The sequence below is a fragment of the Typha angustifolia genome, chromosome 14, assembly GCF_048772165.1.
Source record: "Typha angustifolia cultivar Huaian chromosome 14, ASM4877216v1, whole genome shotgun sequence".
NCBI lineage: Eukaryota > Viridiplantae > Streptophyta > Magnoliopsida > Poales > Typhaceae > Typha > Typha angustifolia.
In genome coordinates this window covers 9,316,628-9,337,334 of record NC_133252.1, presented here as the reverse complement: position 1 = coordinate 9,337,334, position 20,707 = coordinate 9,316,628, and the positions used below count along the sequence as shown (strand labels likewise).

General features: G+C 35.6%; 3 protein-coding genes across 3 annotated transcripts; 2 read left to right on the top strand and 1 right to left on the bottom strand.

The window, feature by feature from the left end:
• The first annotated feature begins 285 nt into the window (after positions 1 to 285).
• LOC140776325 (uncharacterized) lies at positions 286 to 5,866 on the top strand. The gene is made up of 6 exons (XM_073119989.1): positions 286 to 806; positions 2,323 to 2,396; positions 4,138 to 4,287; positions 4,446 to 4,731; positions 4,973 to 5,206; positions 5,308 to 5,866. Exons 1-6 carry the CDS (start codon positions 660 to 662, stop codon positions 5,674 to 5,676), a joined length of 1,260 nt encoding a protein of 419 aa, XP_072976090.1. The 5' UTR covers positions 286 to 659; the 3' UTR covers positions 5,677 to 5,866.
• A 976-nt stretch (positions 5,867 to 6,842) lies between these two features.
• Positions 6,843 to 10,576, bottom strand: LOC140776634 (cathepsin B-like protease 3). Its single transcript, XM_073120401.1, has 11 exons — positions 10,407 to 10,576; positions 9,955 to 10,008; positions 9,767 to 9,847; positions 9,511 to 9,667; positions 9,366 to 9,370; positions 9,202 to 9,276; positions 8,993 to 9,118; positions 7,715 to 7,933; positions 7,389 to 7,502; positions 7,275 to 7,310; positions 6,843 to 7,169 (listed from the first exon to the last, which is right to left on the bottom strand). Exons 1-11 carry the CDS (start codon positions 10,491 to 10,493, stop codon positions 7,035 to 7,037), a joined length of 1,089 nt encoding a protein of 362 aa, XP_072976502.1. The 5' UTR covers positions 10,494 to 10,576; the 3' UTR covers positions 6,843 to 7,034.
• Positions 10,577 to 15,527: 4,951 nt separating this feature from the next.
• On the top strand, positions 15,528 to 19,692 carry LOC140776703 (aquaporin SIP1-2). The gene is made up of 3 exons (XM_073120515.1): positions 15,528 to 16,082; positions 16,173 to 16,445; positions 19,359 to 19,692. The coding sequence occupies exons 1-3, from the start codon at positions 15,789 to 15,791 to the stop codon at positions 19,503 to 19,505; spliced, it is 714 nt and encodes a 237-aa protein (XP_072976616.1). The 5' UTR covers positions 15,528 to 15,788; the 3' UTR covers positions 19,506 to 19,692.
• The last annotated feature ends 1,015 nt before the right edge of the window (positions 19,693 to 20,707 follow it).

Below are 20,707 nucleotides of genomic sequence, written 5' to 3'. Positions count from 1 at the left end.
ACTAGTAGCCGATTATATATATATATATATATATATATTTCATTTAAGTCCCTCTCCCTCTCCCGTTGTTAAGTTTCACATCAGTTTAAACTGACGGAATAACAGGTCATAGCGGGATTAGGATATAGAGAATAAATAGAAGCCAGACTATTAGTATCAGATTTAGACAACAGCAGAGTGGCTTAAGACCTTTTAGTGTATTTATTATCCTTTTAATTATTATTTTTTTTATAAAAAAAATGCGCCAAGTAATTTTAAGAAGACCAATCGGCTCACCAAACTTGCCGTATTTGGGTTCCTAATTTATTCACCGAAGTTTCTTTTTCGACGGCCAGCGAAATCCAAATCCGCACAGTGTGAGCTGCCATCTCCTCCCTCCCCCCTCCTTCGCGCGATCCCTCTCCTCCGCCTAGCGATCTACCAACACATCTCTTTTGGAATCCCAATTCGATTTGTTACCCAATCGGATCCCTCCTACTGTACCCGAAGTCGAATTCGTCAGCCCAAGCTTCGAATTCCGGTTCTAGGGTTTGCTCCTGGGAGGAAATACCTTTCCTGCCTATGGAGGAGGGGGCTTGTTCTTCTCCCCTTTCTCCAATGGTGCGTTTTGCCGAAGTGAATTGGTAGTCGCTTGGTTTTGTTTTTTCTAATTGATCCGGATGGCGCACATACTTTTCGTCGTCGTCGCGTTGCCGTGCGCGGTCGGAGCGACAGTGCTGGCGTTGCTCCACATCTATCGGCACCTCCTCAATTACACAGAGCCTACTTACCAGCGCTTCATTGTTCGTATGATCTTCATGGTGCCGGTAATGCTGCTTGCTATTATTATTGTTGAGGAAATTGAAGCACTAGCTTTGCTTTAATAAGTATTGGAATTAAGAAATTTAGCAGTGCGCAAGCTTGGGTTCTTTTCTTTGTTTCCTTTTGTTTTAACTATTGCGGTGTCTAATGTTTGACATCTCTGTACGTTAAGTGCATGTATATAATAAAGTTGGTTGCTTGGGTGAAAGAAAATTTAAGAAAATCAAATATATACGCTAGTGTTGCTTTTTTTTATCATTATAGTGTAAGTAATTATGTTATCTTCATCATTTTTGTCACATGGAATTTCTGATCTAATGGCTGTTCTGCTAATTGTACTCTGATTGTAAGTTTCTCAATGGTTGTCCCGGGCACCATTGCAGTAGTTCCGGACAACCCAAGTATACACAGTGTTGCTTTTTTTCTTCTTCTTATCATTGTAGTGTAATTAATTTATGTTATCTTCATCATTTTTGTCACATGGAATTTCTGACTGTATGGCTGTTCTGCTAATTGCTCTCTTATTGTAAAATTTCTCAATGGTTGTTCCGGACACCATTGCAGTGGTACAATAATTTTCTGCTGCTCCCTTTGTATGATACCATTGAGTTCTAACCATAATGATTAACGTTATCCAGCATCTTCTAGTGAGGAATGATTATCTCCTAAGCTATTCGCTAGAGCTATTATCTTTTACCACGGATTTCAGGTGTATGGCCTGATCTTTGATTTTGACCCTATAATGATTATGATTTTCTGTCTTTCCAATTTCGGCATCCAATGTCCTCTACCATTATATCAAGCTTGACTAACTACTAGTTCTGTAACAATCTTCAAGCTGATTCTATATTGAAGAAGAAACTTCAATGTGGTACTTGTGAAACTTTAAAACAACCTCTCGAAATAAGGAAGGTTGCATAAATTTTCTTTCTCAGACCCCGCATTGTCAGGGGCTGCCCTTATTAGTTTCACAAGTACTACATTGAAGTTTCTTCTTCTTTTATATTCCATCTTCAACCATTTTCTCATGCTCTCTTGTGTAGTCCTGCCAAATATTCTTACTGAGCATACACCGGCACCCTTTTGACAAGAAATTTGTTCCATAGGAACTTTTGTTTTTTCACATATGAAACCTTCTTTTTCACAGGTAAAGTAGGTCTTGATTTGGTGTTTTTGTTGCTTGTGCTAGTTGCTTACATCATTGTTTGTTGCATTGCCCACCTTTTTTAATATTTTACATTTATATTGTTGATTTTCTGTTTACTTTGTAATATAAGGGTTTGAATGAACTTAGCAACCTAAAAATGAAGAAGAATTAAGTTAACTTGGATAGAGATGGTAAATTCTTTGAGCAAAGCTTTCTTCATTGAAGGATTTAGCTGTTGGTAAAAACAAATAAAGGATCCACATAATTGGTTCTAATGATATTTGTCAGTTGATGTGCTTTGATTGTTAAAGAGTACTGAGATTATGCAGCTTTTATCGATTTCTTCTGGATCAATTAATAATCTTTTTTGGCAGGTCTATTCTGTGATGTCTTTTCTGTCCCTTGTCTTTCCTGATAGATCAATTTACTTCAATTCAATTCGAGAAGTGTAAGTTTGATCACCTAAGCTTGTCTATGCTTTATTTCCAGTTTTTTTCATTATTGGCAAATAAACATTTCTTGGGTTATACACATATAATCTTTTAAATTTTACATTATACTTATTAGAGATGTTGTAGTTACATAATGACATAGTCAGTGGCATTAACAACGAGTCCAGATAAGAAAACATATATACTAGTGACCTCATATACTTGTATTTCTTGTGTATGAATATGTTAAGAATATCCCACAATGTAATCCATATAAAGTGAAACTAATGTACTGTAAGTTTGTGTCATTGGAGGTTGTGTTGTAAATCATAGAAATAGTTCTTCAAAAAAAATAAAAAATTTAAAGTTAGTGCTTGCAAATTAATTTGCATCCTTGTCAGTCGTCTTATTGTGTATACATACATATGCATGTGGTGGACTTGAGTTTGGAGATGGGCATTTTTGCTGATGGGTTGAATATCAGCATCTGGTTGTATAGAAAGAGGTCTTCTCTTAAAACTTAAAAGGTAGTGTATGTTCTTTCATTTTATGTGCTTGTCTACAGTTGAATGATGCAATAATAGGTCTCTAAGAACACAAGCCTAGCTATGACTAAGTATCCGTTCGGTTAGGTTACAACAAGAGTAGTTAATCTACTACAATATATTCAACAGAGGAGAGCATTTCATATTAAATCTTCAATAGGGGCATGACCCTGGTGGAGAGTTTACCATAGGGGTTTGAATTATTGCCTCTTTTGGGTCCTCCTGTAGGATAGGAACTAAGAGAACTAATTGGGAAGGGGTTGGGCTCAATTAAGAAGTTTTTTAGGTCCTACTCTACGGTCTGTCCATCCTAGTTGAGCCTAGTAATAGTGGCTGGTCATATTTGATCTCCCTTGCTTTTTTAATTTACTGGCTCATCTGATGACTCAATCTGATTATGTGGGCGACATCTAGGCTTTTCAAATTGACAGTTTGCTAATTTAACTAACAACAAAAGAGAAAAACAGACCTAAATTAAATAAATGTCATTGGTGAAATAAGGGTTGAACTTTGGCATTTGTGAACACCATTAGTTACTAACCCAAAGACTTATCCTGGTCTTGTCAAATTTCATTGGCTTAAGTGTCAAGAAGATTTGAACTGTGAATGCATGATATATTCTTGTTAATTTGGGCCGACATTAGACTGCATTCCAAACATTGCACTACAGTATAAGCTTACAAATAAGGACTCATAACTACGAGATAGTGTTGGTAGTTTTTGACCAATCATATTTGATTGGGCTGCACAGTGCATTCTTTTCATGTGTTCATCTTCGTATATCTTAAGTTGGCATATACTCTTTTTAGACATGTAGATGGAAATACAGATTTTCTAATATTATGCATTATAATTTTGACAAGTATATTGTTCCATCTAAGTATTTATGGCTGTATTTCATCTCACTCTCCGACTATATAATGAATAACTATCTTTCTGTTACCTTCAATTTCAGTCTAAATATTAGATTTGTTATTAATTTGATAGAAAATCAATAATATTCCCAGTAATTCTTTGTCCTTAAAACTTTCTTGTATGTCATTTGCTTCTCAATTAACCTGCTAATTGTTATATGTTATTGTTCTTCTTGATATTTCATTCATGTATCAATATACGAAAAGTTAGTTGCTTCTTGGAAAGTGCTGGGAAAAATGCATTTAAAAGTCCTTTGGAAGCTTTAGTTAATTTGATTTTGTATTTTGACAAATTTCAGTTATGATGCTTGGGTGATCTATAATTTCCTTTCACTCTGCTTGGCGTGGGTTGGCGGCCCAGGTGCTGTGGTGTTGAGCCTGAATGGCCGAGTCCTGAAGCCATCATGGTTCCTGATGACATGCTGCTTTCCAGCTATTCCTTTGGATGGGTGCGTTAATACTTAATAGTCCTTTTATTCACCTCTCTGCATGATTGTTTCTTGCAAATTAAATGCCAACCACTTCACATGTTAATCTGCTGAAGTGTTTTCTTTTTGATAAATTCAATCATGTTCACTTTACTGAATCAGACTTTGTTATCCAACAGGCGTTTCATACGAAGATGCAAACAAGGTTGTTTGCAGTTTGTGATTCTTAAGCCTATTTTGGTTGTGATTACCTTCATACTGTATGCAAAGGGAAAGTATAAAGATGGAAATTTTAGCGTGAATCAGTCCTACCTTTACATCACAATCATTTATACAGTTTCATATTCGATGGCACTGTATGCTCTTGCCTTATTCTATGTGGCGTGCAGAGATCTTCTTCAGCCATTCAATCCAGTGCCAAAGTTTGTAATGATCAAATCAGTTGTTTTCCTCACTTATTGGCAGGTATTCTTTCGAAATTCTGTTTCTTATTATTATTATTATTTTTTGTACCTATGGTTTTGAAGCCTGCCAGTGCCTGCTTCAGACTGTCATGCTGATGATTCTTGTGCATATAGCATATCAAGATCCTGCAGGTAGTGGGGAAAGTACCTCCAGTTAGCACAAATAAAATTTGGCTTCTCACTCTGTCAACATAAACATATCTTACCTTTATGGTAAACATTGAGATCCATCTATTTTGCAGGGTGTCCTGGTTTTCCTAGCTGCCAAGTCTGGATTTATAGAAAATGCGGAAGAAGCTGCTGACTTTCAGAACTTCATTTTATGCATTGAGATGCTTGTAGCAGCTGTTGGCCACCTTTTTGCCTTCCCTTACAAAGAATATGCAGGTGCCAATATTGGTGCATCTGGCGGTTTCAGGGGAAGCCTTGCTCATGCTTTGAAGTTCAATGATTTCTATCACGACACGGTCCACCAGGTGATCGCCCAGTAGATTGTAATATTGGAATATCAACCTAATTTTACTAATGATGTCACTCTTTGCCTTAACTTATTCTTACAAGTTTCATTCTACTGCAGTTTGCCCCTACTTATCATGAGTACGTACTCTACAATAACAACGAGGGTGATGATGGAGCAAGAAAATATCGATCACGAACTTTCGTGCCAACTGGACAAGAAATGGATGCTGTTAGAAAGAACAAGCCCATGTATGGTGGCAGAATTGAAGACATCCAACTGTCCAGTGTCTCAACATCTGGCTCAAATAGTCCTGAGGCATCAAATACAGTACCTAGCCAGGCTGATCTGGAAGCAATCAAGTCATCTTTGCTCTTGGAAAGCGGTGCTGCATCTGCACAGCCATACGATCTCTCAGCCTTAATTGACACAGATTTGTCTAGTTATCCAGGAGAGGTTCCTGCAGTTGATGATTCGAGCAAACAATGATATTACATTAGAGGGAGTTCCTTAGCGAGAATGAATCTTTGAAACAGTTGAACTAGGGAAAGCTTGTATTTCGTTTCATCCATTTTGGGCTTTGACACATGCCATGTTGATATGTTCAAACACATTGTTCTGTAATTTTTGATTCAGAGCTACACTAGTATATACCCATGATCATCCACTTTGCTCATCACTTTTGCTTTAGCTATCAAACTTTGGTACCTGGAATGGGGCAGAAATTGATCTAATGGGCGATAGATAGTAAGTGCGACAGTCACCTTTTTATATGTTAATATTTACACCAATGAAGCATCTACTCGCCATAGTTTGGTTTATATACAACTACATAAACGTGATAAACAAAAAGGAGAGAAGTTATAGATCCATACACAAATTAAAAATATGCCTATATTTGCATTTACTATTTGTATGTAAACCTTGTTCCCTGGGGGGATTAAAATGAAAAATACTCATCGGCTCTTATGCGTAGCTGATTGCTCATTCTGTGTCTTCTGCAATTTTATTACATTTAATTTTTTAATTTATAATAACAAATTTTAAGGTGCATCACATATATAAATTATATACACCTTATTATAATAAAATATGCATCAATTACAGAAAATATATGCACTCAATTTTATATGTTAAATTAAACAATTAAATATAATTAAATTGCAAAAAAGCTGGCTTATACTCTAAAAAGGACCAGAGCAATGGATTATGCACCATCTTTTTGTATACGTAATGATTTTATTAAATGAGGATAAACTTTTTGCAGCAGTTCGTTTATCGAAATACACATACTATTATTTATTGTATATATAATGATAATGACAGTGCAGACAAAACTACCGCAGCAGCAGATGAATCCAAACCACGAAGTTGCATTTCCTGAGCACCTTCCTTCCAATACTAAGAACACTTTATTCTCTCACAATTAGATACTAAATTCGCAGTCATGTCTGCAGCCATTGCTTCCATGGTTTTAGTAGTTTCGTGAGAAGGATATCCACCAGCACATCTAAGTTAAATTCCACAATGTAGCAGTTCAAGGCGACTAAATGATGTACCCCTTCATGGTATGTCTGAGCCAATTGCATGTCTAAATCCACTTGTTTAGATAAAATTAGTGTAGGAAAAAAAAAAGCATGCAAATTTCAACAAAGTTGAAACAACCACGACTTGTGGCGACAATTAATTTAAGAGCGCTAAAAGTACAATCTTGAATTATTGGAGCATCCTCATCCATTTTACATTAGCAACCAACAAGAAGGAAAATCTACATTACCCTCATACCTGTTGGAAATTTAACCTTTTGACAGCATAAATATAGGTAGTGGTACATAAAATATCTATGATCAAGCAGAAGCATCACCAATTACATCACTGCTTGCATAGTTTATGAACAAGTTCTTGGATGAAGGCAAACCAGCAACCACATCATCTTCAATTCCACACTCGTTCGTTCCCCTCAAAATCTTGAAGTATCCGTCCTGCACAAACCATAAAAGGGAATGCCTTAGAACCTACTATAAAAGATCCCCACAAAAATAGTATTTGTAATGATTGAGATGTTGAGATGTTGTTCATCAACTTACATCACCCCATCCTCTATTCCATTGATTAGCAAGAAGCTGCAAGAAGAGAGATAACGAAAGTCAGATTTGATTAGATAAGTGTCAGCATTCAGAACCAAAGGGTAGACAGCATACCCAGTAATCCTCGCCCTCATCACTGGTTCCCCATCCAATTAACTTAACGGCATGGCCACCCATTACATCACCTGTAATGTGCTTGTACACTCCTGACTTGTAGTGAGCAAAATCCTATCGATGATGAAGATATCAGTAAATCAGCAATAATAAGCTAAAAAGTAGTTGAACCCTGTCATCCTTCTTTCATGTAGAAACACAAATATACCATGAAAAGGCTGAGTATAAAGATTTTCCACGACTAACCTTACCAATGTAACAGTTCACATAAATGAAGGGAAAGGAAAAAAGCAATCTTAGCATATAGGATTGCTTTAAATTTGTACCTCAAAAACTGTGAAGTCAACTTCTACAGGGCCATTTGTGTAGACCTCTGCCATGATATCATGCGGATCAGAGTTTACTCTGTATGCATTGACACCGAAATGCTTAGTCTTCTCCCAGAAAAGGTTGTTAACTTTGCACTTCTTCTCACACTGTGGGGTTGGATAAGCAGGTTCACAGCCTGGATGGGCACATCCAATGTCATCGAAGTATGGGTCACACTGCAAGATGAAATGTTAACTCGTTAAAGACTGTACATCCAGTTGGATGTTAGGCAACTAAATTCTTGCACTCAAAGCTCGTAAGAGATCACAGAAGCACATAGTGAACATCAACGAAAAAGATGACTATCAAGAGGTGCAATTTTTGCCTATATATTTATGTTTGAGAGAAACATGCCCATCTCAAACAATTTGGTATTTATTGGTAAGCCATAACTTCTTATAGTAATTCTACATATCAACTTAGTACTTACTAAGTTACTACAAAACCCTCCTATGCTTCCAAAATTTTATATACAATGTAGCTTCAGTATGCAACAGTATTTTGTCAACAAATCAGTACTCTCCAGGAATATACACTAATAAATGTGAAACAGAAGAGGCTTCTGCTTGACCAGGATGAAAGCTTATCACTTCACAAATTAGCAAGTGTGCAAGAGAGAACTTGCCATTACTTCCGTAGGCATGTCTATAACTTCATCAATATACAGTGCTCTCTTGATTCTGACCATAAACAGAATTTTGACATGACAATGGGATTAGTTACAAACTGGATTGACTAATTGTCATCGCTTTACGTAATGCTTCTATGCTTTTGTATAAGTTAGGGTAGCCAGCTCACTTATTACTTCAGCAAAAGGGATAAATTCGATCGCACAAGAAAGGAATTCCAACGTAATAATTAAACAATAAATAGAGCAATCTAATTAGGAATATGCCCCATCATATGCAGCAGCAAGTTCTGACACTGGAATGCACCCAAGGATGAAGAAATACAATCAATATTCAAAGCCTTTGCTGATTGGGTAGCAAGAAAAAAAAAACCAGGGTAACAGAAAGAACCACAAATTGTAGGCTACAATAGAAAGAACTGCCCACATCTTCATTTTATCATATTGCAAAGCAAATATAAGCTTGATGCTCACCTAAGAATTTGAAAGAAAATTGCAGAAGAGTGATAGTGCAGAGGAAGTATGCCGAGATTGAGGAAGACAGATATTTCAGAAAAGAACATAGATAACGAAAGGTTGACTGTGAGACTACAATAAATTTTAGTACCTCTTCAGTAACAACACCATTCTGGACAAAGTAGCGCCATGCATATATCGGATAACCACCATCACAACCATCTCCACACATAAAACCACAGCATGAGAGGAGATCATTGACAGACAGGGAAATGTTCTGCGATGGAGTAAATCATTACTTAGCTATAAGAAATAGGCAGCACTTAGGAAATCTTCATAGAAGCTGCAGGTACACTTTACCATGCCGAAATGAATGCAGAATCGATCTGATAGCGACTCCACAGCACCAAAAGCCCAACAAGAGCCACAGTGACCCTGTTCATCAAGATTTCATACCTTTTTAGTGCATCTAAAACCTTTCCTGAACTATATAATTAAGCAATGAAGAATATTGATCAACTTACTTGATCTGTTCACCAAAATCAGCAATTACGCCGTAAAATAACGAGGCAAGGAAGCACGAAAAGGAAAAACAAATGTCAGCATCTCCTATAAAGGATTTGGGTCCTCTGAAGTCTAAACTAAAGCATGAAAATTAGTGCAACTAACCAAGGATTCTCCCAATAGTGCTGCACTGAGACCAAGCTGTCCTTGCATCAAATTGCTTTGGAAGATTTAAAGATTTCGGATAAGTTCTCACAGGAATATCTTCCAACTCATTCTGAGGTGTTCGCTTCACTCCAAGAATATGCTTAAATTGGCCAATCTGCACGAGTACAAGGCTCATTCAGACTCCAGAACATGTAAAAGTAGATGTTCTATTACATCGACGACTCAAGGTTGAGGTTGAGTAAATAAGTCTTACTGTGTAATTTGCGAAACGGGGATTAGTGGAAGCTCTCCAACCGGCACCGGGGTGTGTATTAATTTTGTCTACGATTGCATTCTGGATTGACACAACCAACAAGACGATTTATAAACTCTAAGACGAAAGAAAGAAAAGGAAAACGATAGCACTTGGGAAGCCCCTTTTAACTTGATAAAAGAAGGAACCTGAAGAATCATTGAATCGGTCCTGAGCTTTGGTATTGGCTTCACTGCGACAGCCTGCAGACGAATATAGTGATAAGGAAACAATGGAGAATAAGCATACAAAAGTGCAGACTTGGAAATTAGAATGTTAAAATTGAAGTAAAATAGCCACCAAAAAAGGAATTTTTATAAAACCAAAACGGTCAACGGCGCAACATATACAAACACTTGTATTGTTCAAAGAAATCCCCCTTATCTATGAGCGCTACAAAAAAACAGGACATCATGATCCGTCCCACAAAAAGGAGCTTTGATTTAAAGTGAGCTCTCAAAAAACTCGTCAAACCAGTTAGTTAGATCTTTGCAGTCTTCATCTCGACAACGTTATCAATTTAGTATTGAGTTCAACATAAAGGATAAAAGCTCCTAAAAGATTGCAATCTAATAGGAACTTATTAAATCGAAAAAAAGACCTGGTGTGAGAGGAGATCAGCAGTCAAAATCATTAGGAGCATCACAAGAGATGATTGCCAAAGCGAAGGCAGGGTGGAATTCGCCATCTCGCTTAAATTTTCTCCTCTCCTCCGGATCACAGAGAAGAAAGAGTATCGAAGAAGGGATAGGCGAGAAAGTGGAGCGGATATTTTGGCTCCGTATATTGATCACTAAATAGCGAGGGCGACGTGTGATTGGTGGGAAATTTGTATATAGGACCCTAGATTTATCTAGATTTTATTTGAGACCCTATATTTATCCAATAATTGCCTTCAGGTTTTTCTAGTATAACTTTTTATTTCACATATAGGTTGCACAAACTCAGAAACCCTCCCAAAAAATAAAAACTAAAATATGTACATATAATATTTTAATTAAAAATTACTAAATATAAACCCTAATGTTTATGAAAGAATTCAAAATTCACAACCGTTGTCATAGATTCTATTGTAAGATTAGATCATTAGACTATAATGGTGACAAAAATAGCATCAACTAAAAATATCACCAATTCCATTAATTAGAATTGTGATCCTGATTAGAAAGCCAATCTGTAGCATGAATAAAGGCCCGCTTACTTTATCTACCCAATAATACTATTTTATTTTACACTAAATATATATATATATATATGATGTAGTTTATGACTTATACAGGGTGTTAAATGCAAAATTCCCTCTGAGATCAGGAATTTTGTAAATTTGCACCATGCTTTTCACGTTTATTCTGATTCGCACCTTGTTGGTTTTCGAAAGGTACAGATCCGAATTAACACACAATGTAGGGGCCTGGAATGATATATATTCTTTAAAAAAAAAAAAAAAGAAACTGATCGCAGAAAGCAGATGATAACGTGGTGCAGGCGGGTCCGCACCGTTTGGCCGCCACGATGATCCAATAATGAAGCGACACGTTCTATGTTAAGACGACCCGCGATGTATTTTATAGGCCTGTGGTTTTCGAGGCAAGTAACATGATGACCAGAGTACCCAAGAGCTATGGAAAGGTATGGGTGTCCGTAACAATAAATAGGGGGCCAAGAGATAAGAGAGTTTTATTATTACCAAACTACCCTTTATTTATTTATTTATTTATTTATCAAAATAAATCACATCTTACAATTTTAGAAATGTTGAATAGTATTAAAGTTACAATTTGGATGAGTAACTGAGTAGTGAGTACAAAATTATATAGACTACTCTAAATTTTTTTAATGTATATATATTATCTATATTTTTCTCATTTAAGCTCTGATTAAGCTTCAACTAAATATTCATTTCTAAATTAAGCAGTCCAGTGCCTTAATTTCATCAATAAAATTTATGTAAAAGTAAAAAGCTAATAAATTAATTGTTTGATTTACTGACTATTAATTTTGAATTGTGATTCATTTTGGTAAATAAAGTCTAGAAGACGACTAATTTGGTCAAAGACTATAAGAGATAAAAGATGAGGATAAGGATGAGGGGAAGTAGCGTGATTGGTATGGTATTACTTCTATCGTCAAGTGCGGAAGAAGACGACGGACAATGCCTTATTTCTTGTGGTTAAGTCATTCGTCAGGAACGGGCCGGGCCCACTGCGACTGCCAGGGAACGGAACGGGTTGATACTTCCGTCACGGCCTAATGCAAGCTTGCATCTTTGACCCGTAAAATACCTACCCCTATACTTATACCAGTATTTTGGTATATTAATATTTCTCTTTCTTTTTTCCCTCCAAAAAAGAATGGTATAAAGTTGATAAATTTAGTCACAAGTGAATTACATGATAATATATAGATGGAAAAAATAATAAAATATTAATATAATAAGAATTTGAGAGGTTTCAATAATTTAAGGAGTCCGTAAGTACTTAAAAATAAGTTCATTAGGTGTATATGAAAATAAGTGATAGATTAGAAGGTTTAAATAAAATTATTCATAAATTACTATCCTATTTGATATTTTAACATAAAATGATACTGTGTTAGCGGTTGTCTACTGAGCTGATGAGCTGGTATTAGGGTATTTAATTTTTTTTTAAATGATCTACTATAGTCAAAACTCAATTATGAACAACTTAGAAACTACACCAATTTCCTAAGGTAAGTGATTAGTTTCTCTCAAGTATATTGGTGTCAAAATTCATGAAAAACTAACCGGTAGATTTTAGATAGTTTTGTTAAAAGCATGGTATAAATTGTTGATTCATTATCTACATAGCTTAAGCTTTGTAGTTAATTAGTCATTTAATATAGTATCAGTGCTTTCCTTCAGATTGACAGAAAAGCATGTTGAAAAAGTTCCAAAAGAGAATTAATTTTTCTTTTAGTATAATTAAAAGTATTATAGCAATTAAAATACACAACATATTTTAGAATATAAAATATAAAAATTATCATTCTCATAAATTACAAGTGAAGTCATTAGAATATCTAATGAATTAACATGGCATCATAGTAAGGTCTCTAAGTCTGAATCTCACCATGTGCCACCATTCTCTAACAACTACTCTAAATAAATAACGGTCATATTTATTTTCTTGCTCGGATATTGTAATTATTTACAAAATCTCTTTGCCTGGCCATCCTTCTCATCTTCTCCTCCTCCCTCCCCTCCGTTGGCATGATCTACTTTTCCTCCATTGTTTGTTGCCTCCACCAATCTACTCTTCTTCCTCCATGGTTGCCTTCGGTAGATCTACGCTAGCCCAAACTTCAAGCTTGAGTTTTCTATTCTAGAGTCTGACTCGGCCCGAAATCGACTCAACCCTATATTTGTTCGTGTCAAATTCACTCTATTTTTTTGCTGCACTAAGTACTGAGTTTAGTTCCACATTTGGAGGGAAAAAAAAGTAATATGGTCTTAAATTCATAGATTGAATTGTATTTTTAAGATCACTACTGATAGATTGTTAGGTGCTCATCTAATAACACAATCTTTTGGGCGTCGAAGTTATTACTATAATAATTATCTTTGATATAATATAGAGTATAAATAAAAAAATAAAAATTAAATCAAATATCTTTAATTTGACATATATATTTAAATTAAAATATTTTTATTTATTGTAGATATGCATTAGATACTTGTAAGAATCTAGTGAGGTAGGTGGGTAATAAGAGAGAGAGTAGATATGTGGAAAAATTATGCAAATGATGACTTAATCAATAGCTATGATATCCCTGTGTATTACACTAAAACCCCTACAAATGGTTATTACCTTTCATTTATTACATTTTTACATTTATATGGGCACTAAAATGGAATCTTAAAAGTTATAAAATTTAGATATTCTCAATGATTATTTGATGAAATTACTTCAGAAAATAATTTTAAATTCTATCTATATGTAAGATGTTTTATATTGCAAATTTGTAACCGAAAATAAATACTTCTCATGTATTACACTTTTACCTTTATTTATAACCATATTTTATCTATTATATTTTCATCCCGAACTACTTTATTGTATGCTAGATGCACGCAACCGACATTACTAGAGTTAAGCTATGCTAGGGTTTCACAAAAGTTTATTTTTGCTTGTCATATGAGGGTTTTTCATGTCGGTATCGGACAACGTTTCCTCTTCCCTCATCATCTCCACCATCACTAAGAATCGTTTGCCTCTTGTATGCAGTGTCATGACCAATCAAATCTAGGCACCATGCCTTTTGTATGATCATGCTTTTAGTTTTGCTTAGCTCTTGCTGCAAGGTTTAATGTGTTATAGATTTTTTATTTCTTTGTTTCTTTTCTAATGTAGGTCGATGATCTTTGATCCTCTAAGATACAAATTCCTTGGACTGCTGGATTGCGACAAAACCATAATATAACTCGAGGCTCTCTACATTTGTGAATTTGCTAGCGTCTTGATTCATCATGTAACCTCAAGCTTATGCTTTTTTCGATTTCTAGTGCAATCTAATATAAGTTAAACGTGAGGCTTGTATAAAAGAGTTATCGTTATATCCTTCTTCTATTCTATGTATTATATTGTCTTCCCGTAATCTCTAGAAGTTAAGTAATTGTTCCAATTTACGATCTTTCTCTCAAAGAAAAAATAAAGAAAATTAAAATATTTTCACTTGTCACGATGGAATCTCTTGCTCATATCTAACAAGTCATCCCGAGTACATCATCTTCAAAGTTTGGACATAGTCCTATCTAGTATTTCATCAGCTACTGCAATATAAAAGTATACAGTTTGATTGCGTAGTCCTTCAAACATTGCTGAGTGCTGACAGGTGATGGTGAATAACAACCATATTCGTATTTGTTTACATCTATATCTGATGGCGGGTGACTAATCACAACATCACTACATTAGAATTTAAATAAATTGCACATAAATATATGCAATGATATGCCCACTAATTCTATCACTCTTTGGCTTATTCGACTATAAACGTGTTCAAAGTTTAGACAATTTCAACCCATTAATTTGTTGCATCTCAGGAGCACGATGAGCTTTTGTGAATCTCGAGTTGAATTCAATGGAATGGATAATTATTTATATAGTATTATGCTAGAGAGAGCGACTGTATAAATCTCTTCTTCTTAGGATTTGCTTTAAGGACATATAAAATAGTTACATGGTTTCTTAGCAATAGAAGAAAAATTAAATGAAAAAGAAAACTAAAGTTAAATAATTTAAATATCCTCAACTTTTCTTTTCTTTTTTTCTAAAATAAAGGTAAAATAATTTATAGTCTAAAAATTGATTTTATAATGAATAATTAACGAAAGATGTATGAGAGTGATGGTTGGAAAATTTATGGGCTATTTCAATTTCTTTCAAAATTTTAATTTTAATTTTTATGTGGAAGCTCAGCTGGGAAATGGGGAATGTCATTGGATTTTCTTTGTTTCTCTCCTCTCTATAACTACAAACATATTTATTTAATAAAAGTTTAATTAGATTCTGATTCTGATTCCTTCTTAAAAAATAAGAACTCATATGTCACGAAAATTAAACAATACTATGTGAGAGTAGATCATAGTTAAAGGTCTAGATATAATTATCCATATAATTTATCCTATTTTGGCCGGGTGTTGATTTGTTCTCCTTCTTTTTCCTTCTCCTCCGGGTTTGTAGATAGATTGGCAGCTGCGCGTCCGCAGGTTTAGGTTGTCAGCGGAGATAATATATTCCTGCGCCTGAGTGTTTGTTGGATTCATATATCCGTCCCTATCCAAACCCTCACCTAATAAATCCCCTCGCAGTCATATATGCGACTCTCATTCTAATTAGTAATTGACCTACCGCCTATACCAATCCCTCACTCCCCCAAAATTGGAATCTTGGATAGATAAGAAGTTGGCCATAAAAATAAACCAAGGGAGAAGAAGGGGGAAAGGTGTCGGTAGTTTTTGGCGATGGGTGCGATAAAGGCGGCGGTGAGCGATGCGGTGATCACGTTCCTCTGGGTTCTGTGCGTCTCCACGGTGGGCACAGCCACCTCCGTCGTCACATCCTACCTCCAAATCCGTGGCGTGGCCTTCTCCCTCGTCGTCACCGTCGCCCTCATCTCCCTCCTCCTCTTCGTCTTCAACATCATCTGCGACGCCGTTGGCGGGGCCAGCTTCAACCCCACAGGCACCGCCGCTTTCTACGCCGCGGGCCTCGGCGGTGACAACCTCTTCTCCATGGCTCTCCGCTTCCCAGCTCAGGTCTTGAGGGAGGAGAAAAAAAAAACTACTATTTTTAGAGTTGTTCTTGTTCTTTCGGTTGCGAATTGATGATGGGGGAATTGTGAACAGGCGGCGGGGGCGGTGGCCGGCGCTCTGGCGATCATGGAGTTGATGCCTCCTCAATACAAGCACATGCTTGGTGGGCCTTCCTTGAAGGTGGACCCCCACACTGGAGCCATCGCCGAAGGCGTCCTCACCTTCGTCATCACCTTGGCCGTCCTCTGGATCGTCACTAAGGGGCCTCGGAATCCGATTGTCAAGACTTGGATGCTTTCCATCTCCACCGTCGCATTGGTTCTAGCCGGTGCTGGTTATACGGGACCGTCCATGAATCCCGCCAATGTGAGATATATCTTCCTTTACCTATTTCTCCTTTCACAATTGATCAAACCCGTACTTAGGCTGATAAATGATAAATGATATCTATACAATGTTTATATAGCTTTATCGGAGCACAATGGCTTGTGCTATGTACAGTAGGCATGTGAATTATGTGCTAAAGTACATATTTTGGTGGCTCAAATATGTCTGTTGTATCAATGCTGAAGTGGAGAAGTTCACTATCAGTAAATGACTGATCATACGGCTGTTATACAAGGTCTAATGCATAACAAAAATAAATCAGAAAATCACGAACAAGGAATTTGAACATTCATGATTGAATTTAAGATTATTTTGAAAAACACTCTATTTGCATTAGTTTTGTATTTGCACAATAACTTGTTGGTATAGTCTAGCATGTTGACACAGCTCAAACAGCATGAGCGTGCCATTGACCATGGTGTGCCTTGGTTGGGATTTCTTTTACTTCTTGATGAAAATTATGAAATATAAGTATCATATGCATTTTAATACAAAAATACACCTTAATTGGCACTATTGTTTTCTTTGTCATTTGTGCATCTCTGTTGTTCTTCCTATATACCATTATAGTTAAGAAACTCAGTTTTTTAACCTTACTCAAAGGTTTATGCCCAATTTGATGGAATTTCAATTTCCAAGTGGGCAACTTAATTGTAGATTTATTAGATATATTTAACAGAAATTATACTTCAATCTTTCTTAGATTATTCTAGTTTATCTAAGGAAATTGGAGAATTTACCATTGCCCACCTAAAGTATTTACCAAATATGGGGGAACTTATGTGAGATGAATGCTGAAGGGTAGATCCTATGACTTTATCTCCACCTGATGCGGAGCAACAGAGGTGGCACATCTTTTCCACTTTGTTGTTTATCAGTTACTTTCTATAAGAAAACATCAAACAAGTTTCCTAGTGCAATGGTACTTCCTTACCAATTGAATTTTCTTGGCTGTCAGTTGTTTTCAGCAAGAACTGACACACAGTTTGGAGTTATAGTTGAAACAATGGAAGTAAAGGATATCTATTATCCTAATGATTCCAATAAAGTCTTCCTAGTTGATAGGTCCATGATTTGAAGAGGTAAAGGCATGTAGGGAGTGGGAGTAAAAATTTATTTATTCAATGCTGGAAAGCATTTTTGAAGATGATTGTTACAAAGGGTTTGTCCATGAAAAAATAGCGCATAAAACTTCTCAACCAAGTATTGGAATACAGTGATCCAGACCTATTCCGAACATACCTAATTAGCCACGTTCCATCTATAACTTATTAAAGTTACTTTGTATAACAACATATTCTTTACATTTGTATAATAAATAATGTACATTCCATATTTAATTAATTAGGCTAATTGAGAAGCACTGGAAAATGAGAATTATATCTTCCCTGCAATCATGTTTCATTACTTCTTTGTTTATGGAAAAGAAAAAAATTATTGATCTAAGGTACATTCTTATTAGTTCCTTTTCTGAGATTTTCTTGACCAAACCCAAAATCAGAACCAAAACCACCTAGACCAAACTGAGGTAGATACTTTTAACTTCTTAAATAAGCTATTAATAGAAAAAAGATAAAGTGCGAATGTAGCTTTAAATAAATGTAAAAGAGGAAAGGGGTGAGGATATCAGGGTTTTCAACTTTGCACATGGATTCCTTGGCCTTTTAGTTCCTTAAGACCAACTACTTACTTCTTACATCTATTAGGACAACAAAGCAACTGACAATAATTTTTGACTAATTTGTTCTGCACTTTGGGTAGGGCCTGATAATGAGCCATTCTAATTAGGTTAGTTTTGGTTGGAATCTATGACAAAAATGCCCATTTAGTAGGAATTTAGGAACCCTATAGAACTTGAATGATAGGTACACTTGGGGACCCAAGTAGGAATAGTTCTTCAAACTTAACACTTATATTAGAATTGTTTGGTTCAAAAACTACCTAAGTACCTGGCTCCTAGTGCTTGAATGACTGCCTAGGCATCCAATTGACCACCTTAAGAACCGGCCAAACATATAGAGGAATGGCTCAGTGCCACTTTGGCCATTGATATTGGGCTTTCTTTAGCGAGTCATAGTAGGTACATCAATCATCACTTTACTTCAGATCATGTTGCATGGTATTTTACTTAATTTGGAAGCAGAAGGTTTCTAGTTGGTTTTGCATGGTGAAGATAGAGATGGGGCTTTGGTGATGTGGTATAATGAGAAGCATGCCCGACTATGCTGTGATGGTAGGACTTGATAATGTAGATAGTAATTGTCTTCTAACTGGATTTTAATGTTTCCACTAATATTTATTGGACATTCCTTGCTACCTGTAGATCTGCACCATCATCGCTAGTAATTGTTCTCTTGTTTATCTCGTCACTGTGACTCAGAGTACAAACCACTAAAGTACACATTGGTGTATATCTTACTTTTAGTATTCACTGTTCTAAGTGAGATTTTGAAATGCAACCTTTTCCAATAACAACTGGATTGGCCGTTTAGATGTCTAAAAGACTAAAACTGTTTCTTTTGATGATTTATGTCTGTACCTCCACATGGACTGAATTATTTCTTGTTCTTTTATATTTTCTTTTCTTGGAAAATGTCCTACAGACCTGCACACATTTGGTCTAAAGCATCTTTATTAGCATAATGTCAGAAGCATCAATATATGACTGGTTGATCAATACTTTTTACAAAGTTTTGTTTAGGAACTGCTACACTAGAATATTTTTATTATGACACGGTTAGAGTATGGAGGACTTTGGTAGAATATTTGAATTTTGTGCAAAAATCTTCAATATGTCTACTAACTTATGTTGGATATATTGTGACTTAGTTTATGTCTCTCTTTTCTCCTATATCATTTCCTAAATGTAACAGAATTTGATCCTTTCTGCAGGCATTTGGCTGGGCATATGTTAAAAATCGCCACAATACGTGGGAACAGTTTTATGTCTACTGGATATGCCCCTTCATTGGTGCCATTCTTGCTGCTTGGGTTTTCAGGGTTATATTCCCACCTGCTGTCAAAGTCAAGAAAGCATGAATCCAGATGAAGCGCAAATGTGCAATAAGATATAGATGATCTTTCATGCTTTAGAATGAATTGAATTAATGTGGACTGTTATGGTTGACTAGAAGTAAATGCTTTGTCCATTTTTACGTTCAACCGGTTTAAAGTGTGTGCCATTGCCATGATAAAGTTTTAAAAAGTATCATACTCTTTGATCTCTTGTTACTTCTCTTTTGGGCCTACAGTATTAGATCAACTTAAGGACTACTCAGTAAACCATAACTAAAAGGGAGCCCACTATTGTCAAAAACCTTTTCACAGGTTGATTTGCACAACTTGCTACTTGTCATCTCATAAGATTTGTTTGGTTCCCACCTTATATTTGGAGCTAAGTGGAGCCGAAAAGTGGATTTTACTGAAAATATCTTGATAAATTCTGGTTGGATGATATATGTTTTTTGGTTGAAATCTAGTTGAATGGAGCAACTAAATAGGATATCTATCTATTCTCATTTTCTTCATGTGTTGAATTGAATGCCAATAATTATGTGTAGATTTTATTCTTCTATGAATGGAATCAGGATCCATATGTGCAGGTTTTGCACTGACATTTGCGGAAAGGTATTTTCTCTCTGTGAATCAGCACTTCTGTATGTGAGCAGATCAATATTTCTGAGTGGAAATTTAACACTCTTTTTATTAGGATCATGCTTGAACATATCAAATAAATCCATAAAAGATATTTAAATGGTATAAATTGTATCAAAAAGATGTGGATTTGCGTTAAAAGGGTGTTAATTTGTATCTAAAAAATATGACTTTGTTATTCACCAGTGTTAATTTACTCTTAGAAATCACTGGATACACAAGATACTATTTTACCCATCGCATTTATCTCTTCAATTTGCAATATTATATTCTTTTACATTCTTTGTCGTCTGCGATTTATCTTCTTCTTCCTTTCTTATTACTTTCTATGTTTTCTTACTCTTTGAAGATATACTTATCCGGGGAAAGAATTAGGTTGACTTTGGTTTTTGGCAATAATGTAAGAAAGCTTCAATGGAGATTGAGAAAAGAGTGACAGGTCGATGAGAGGAGATGGAAGAAAAGTATAGCTTTGATTATTTCATACATGTAATGCCTAAGTACACTTGTCTATATATATACATATATATTGCAATAACCAACAAAGAAATGAGTTTTTATGCAATCACTCCTTACAGCATCTTGAC

Excerpts from the sequence above, each read along its gene's own strand:
- LOC140776325 (XM_073119989.1), top strand. The coding sequence starts at position 660 with ATGGCGCACATACTTTTCGTCGTCGTCGCGTTGCCGTGCGCGGTCGGA. Across the intron at positions 4,732-4,972 it reads TTTTCCTCACTTATTGGCAG|GGTGTCCTGGTTTTCCTAGC; the intron begins GTATTCTTTCGA and ends TCTATTTTGCAG. Across the intron at positions 5,207-5,307 it reads ATCACGACACGGTCCACCAG|TTTGCCCCTACTTATCATGA; the intron begins GTGATCGCCCAG and ends ATTCTACTGCAG.
- LOC140776634 (XM_073120401.1), bottom strand. The coding sequence starts at position 10,493 with ATGGCGAATTCCACCCTGCCTTCGCTTTGGCAATCATCTCTTGTGATG. Across the intron at positions 9,119-9,201 it reads TCTGCATTCATTTCGGCATG|AACATTTCCCTGTCTGTCAA; the intron begins GTAAAGTGTACC and ends ACTCCATCGCAG. Across the intron at positions 7,170-7,274 it reads GGAATAGAGGATGGGGTGAT|GACGGATACTTCAAGATTTT; the intron begins GTAAGTTGATGA and ends TGGTTTGTGCAG.
- LOC140776703 (XM_073120515.1), top strand. The coding sequence starts at position 15,789 with ATGGGTGCGATAAAGGCGGCGGTGAGCGATGCGGTGATCACGTTCCTC. Across the intron at positions 16,083-16,172 it reads CTCTCCGCTTCCCAGCTCAG|GCGGCGGGGGCGGTGGCCGG; the intron begins GTCTTGAGGGAG and ends AATTGTGAACAG. Across the intron at positions 16,446-19,358 it reads CGTCCATGAATCCCGCCAAT|GCATTTGGCTGGGCATATGT; the intron begins GTGAGATATATC and ends TCCTTTCTGCAG.